This window comes from Penaeus japonicus, unplaced genomic scaffold, assembly GCF_977035675.1.
Source record: "Penaeus japonicus unplaced genomic scaffold, GWHDUDI00000001_assembly GWHDUDI00000035, whole genome shotgun sequence".
Lineage (NCBI taxonomy): Eukaryota > Metazoa > Arthropoda > Malacostraca > Decapoda > Penaeidae > Penaeus > Penaeus japonicus.
Window position 1 is genome coordinate 14,177,035 of NW_028234437.1, and position 3,831 is coordinate 14,180,865.

The 3,831-nt window shown below is 36.0% G+C and overlaps 1 protein-coding gene across 4 annotated transcripts in view; it reads right to left on the reverse strand.

Moving 5' to 3' along the window:
• Positions 1 to 365: 365 nt before the first annotated feature.
• The window catches only part of LOC122242555 (BTB/POZ domain-containing protein 9), a 34,394-nt gene continuing 30,928 nt past the window's right edge, over positions 366 to 3,831 (reverse strand). For all 4 annotated transcript variants that reach the window (XM_086531436.1, XM_086531435.1, XM_086531434.1 and 1 more), the window contains one exon: positions 366 to 2,575. In XM_086531436.1, the coding sequence (XP_086387562.1) occupies positions 2,195 to 2,575 (381 nt within the window). In that variant the 3' untranslated portion in view covers positions 366 to 2,194. The remainder of the gene's footprint in view (positions 2,576 to 3,831) is intronic.

Consider the following 3,831-nt stretch of genomic DNA (forward strand, 5'->3'; position numbering starts at 1 on the left):
TTACAAATCATACTCCACAACAGGATGGTCCCCTTCAGATAAAACATTATTATAGATTGTATCAGGTGTTGATTTTCCTATATTCCTTTTAATTACAGTGTATCTATATATGAGATTCTGTAACATACATTAAAATCAAGTATCTGCAATACAAAGAAGAAAATGTAATTGAACCCATTTTACATATATCTTTTTCAAGCAAATAAATGTTCCATATCAAAATGCTACACAAAAAATATACATACATACATGTGTGTGTGTGTGTGTGTGTGTGTGTGTGTGTGTGTGTGTGTGTGGGTGGCTGGGCGGGTGGGCGGGTGGGCGGGTGGGCGGATGGGCGGATGGGCGGATGGGCGGATGGGCGGGTGGGCGGGTTGGTGTGTAGGTGTTGGGGTGAGGTGGGGTTTGGGGGTGTTAGGGTGTGAGGGTATGGGGATGGGTGTGGGGTGTGTGCATGTGTATGTGTATGTGCATGTGCATGTGCATGTGCATGTGCATGTGCATGTGCATGTGCATGTGCATGTGCATGTGCATGTGCATGTGCACAAGTGCACGAGTGCACGAGTGCATGAGTGTGCATGTGTGGGTGTGTGGGTTTGTGCTGGAGTGAGCAAGCATTTTATTGTTTGTGAGTTTGATTATTTGCAAGTTTATGTTTATGTTTGCTTGTTTATGCTTGTGTGTCTATTGTGTGTGTGTTAACATGAGAACCAACCAATGTTTTGTCTGTGACCAGTGCAGAGTTTGTTATGGCTGCAAATTGGTTTTATGTCTGATTCTTGACTCCCTACTCCCACATTTTTGTACTTTTATTATACCAAAAATATAATTGTATAAAATAAAGCTATAAAAAGTGGCAGAAAAAATCCAAAAGAATGGCATTTGCCAAAAAAAGTCAATATTGTATAATGTTGGCAAGGGTTGAATCTGTGTCATTAGGCACAAGAACATGGTTAGTAACTCTTATCTTTCATGCAGTATGAACCAGTAGAAAAAATCTATATGTAATTTAAAAAACTTAGGTACTGCACATACCTATAAAAGGAATACTGAAAACAAAAATTTGGGGTGATGAAAAAGAATTGGTTATTAACAGTTAACAGAGTAGCATTGACATCTACACAACTGCATGGTCAGGAGTGCATAATAATGCTGATTTTCAAGCATGTAAAGGCTGGCTTGCTATCTCTGAATAAAAATTTAGTATTTAATATGTTGAATCACTATAAGTGCCATATGTTAAATAGGCAGAAAAGCCAGGCCTCTCTTCTATAAATAGCTGATTGGTTAACATATAACTTCATGTTGTGACCCATTTATTCATACTGTGTTCAGTTTATTTACAAACCTGTTGTTCTTTACAATAATGTTATAGTGGGAAAACATACAAATCTAAATCATAATAAAAAAGCCATTACCACTTAAAAAATCTAAGATGGAATTATTTTCAAATAAATACTTCTCACCATTTCACTAACTTATAGCAAATAGAAAATAAATGGAATCAATGGAAATAACTAGGCACTGATATACCTCTTTCAGCTTTGTCTCTATCTACTTCAAACCAAGAAAACAATGTGTATGCTTCACTGAAAAACAATGTTGCCCTTGACTTTGAGTGTTTACGGTACATGTCTAACATTTTTAAAACCCTGTTTAAATCACTAATGCCATAAAATAATATAAATATCTGTTTCCAATTCCCAGAACAACTGGTTTAATTATTAACTGCAAGCATAAGTGTAAATAAATGGATACTGCCACAAAACTTTGTATATGAAACAACCAACCTTTTAGCTATGGAAGAGGAGCATGGCTTCTCCATCACTTAAGAATGCAGCAACTCTAGCTGAAGCATGATAAACTGTGCAGGATGTGTTAGCATGATTCACGCTAAATTACAATAAGCAAAAAGGATATGTAACACACATGGATATTAACAATAAAATTAAATAACATCAAAATTGCACCTCATATCTCATACATATACCATATATGAGCTTTTTCTGGAGCCTAACCCCTCTGTTGGGGATGGGTCAACTGTAATAGCTTATTTACTGCTATGAGAAAAACATTTTTTTCTTTCTTTATTTACACACAATCAATTATTCCAAGTGAATATTCTCTTTTGAAAATTTTCTAAATTGAAAGATATAAGCAACCCACAATTAAAAGCTATACGAAACATTGATGACTATTTGTCTTCCTCATCTGTCCCTTCGTCTTGATGAGCTTCAACAGGGTTTGCCAAATCAAGAGCTCCTGCTCCTTCAACATTCAAACCATTTTCCTCCACTTGATCTACTGATCCTTCCACTGGTTCTACTCTTGAACTAGAAGCAGATCTTTCCCTAACACGACCTGCACCTAATCCTTCACCTGCCCCTTCTGGTGCATTTATACTACCTGGACGCTCCATTCCAGGGTTGAGTCCTTCAGGAACAGCTGCATCACCTCCAGAATCCTCACCATGATGTGGTCTTATTGGAGCAACTGCATGGTCAACTCCTCTTATTCTAGGACGGTTCTCAGATCCAACTTGAGCAGGGGTCTCAAAGTGCACACAGTGGAACACCTATGGATGCATATTATATTATTTTAATTTCTTTTCTTTTCTTTTTTTTGTCATAAAAGCTTATATATCAGACATTTCTGTTAACCCATAGCAGACATGTGTCATGACATATACAACAGCTCCAATTAGGCCTAAAAGATGGGTGTCAATGCGCACGTGATATGGCATTATCAGTGGAACTGCTCACAGTTGAGGCACAATAAAGTTATTTAATTTCCTACCTTAATTACATTACAAATCAAAGAAACCCTGAGTTTATGTGTATATTTAAGTATTCCTTGTGTACATATATACATATCAACCATGGCAATTGCTAAAGAGAATTTAAATTTCCAGAAATTGCCCTTTTCATAGAGCATAAAAGGAAAGAAATAAACAAAAATAATGGCTTAAGCTATAAATCATCCTTGTGAATTTGTAAACACTGCCAAACTTTACATGAGGGAGAAAATCAAAATAGCAGTTAACAGGAGTCACCCTATCTCTTTGCAGTTACCTCACAACTGTGACAGTGGGATTTATGTTGTTGGAATAAACATCAGGATAAGCTCATCCAAAAAGTGATCAACACCAGTGTAATAATAACAGTATATCAATTTGTTTTTGCCAAGTCTTTAGTCATTTTGGAAAATTCCCTGTCTGACTTACAAACTCCAAATACCCAGTTTTCAACTAATAAATATCATCAGATTTCAGATATGGCTTCAAGATCATATATGACAATGATGATTTGCCCTATTAAATTTCTGACATGGAGAGGAAGTAGCATCCAGAACTACTTTAAAAATCTGCAATCTTTTGTAGGAAGTTTTTCATTTCAATATTTCATATTAATCCATTCATGCCGGGGGCATTCCAGCCTTACAAGTTGTAATGCCGGGGCTCTCAAACACACAGGCCTAAATCAATTAAATGATCAACGCCATATGACGGCACCCTGCCAACGGGCCTTGAATGCACGGTACCCGTGGTGTACCACCCATCCAGTGAGGGTTAATACCATATCTGTAGACATCTGTATATATTTTCAAAAAGTACTGAAAAATTCAGAAGCCTCCAATACTTTTAAAATTATAAATTCCCTAATTTTCTCTATTTTCATTTCTTTTACTTGTTTTAGTTGCAGTATATTTTATCAATCATGTTCAGTTCTGTATAAATATTTTTTTTTATCCAAGAATACTGATCGACCCATCTTCTTATTTCAAATCCGAAAAAAAATCTAAATACTAATTAATTTAGACATGTAACTAAAA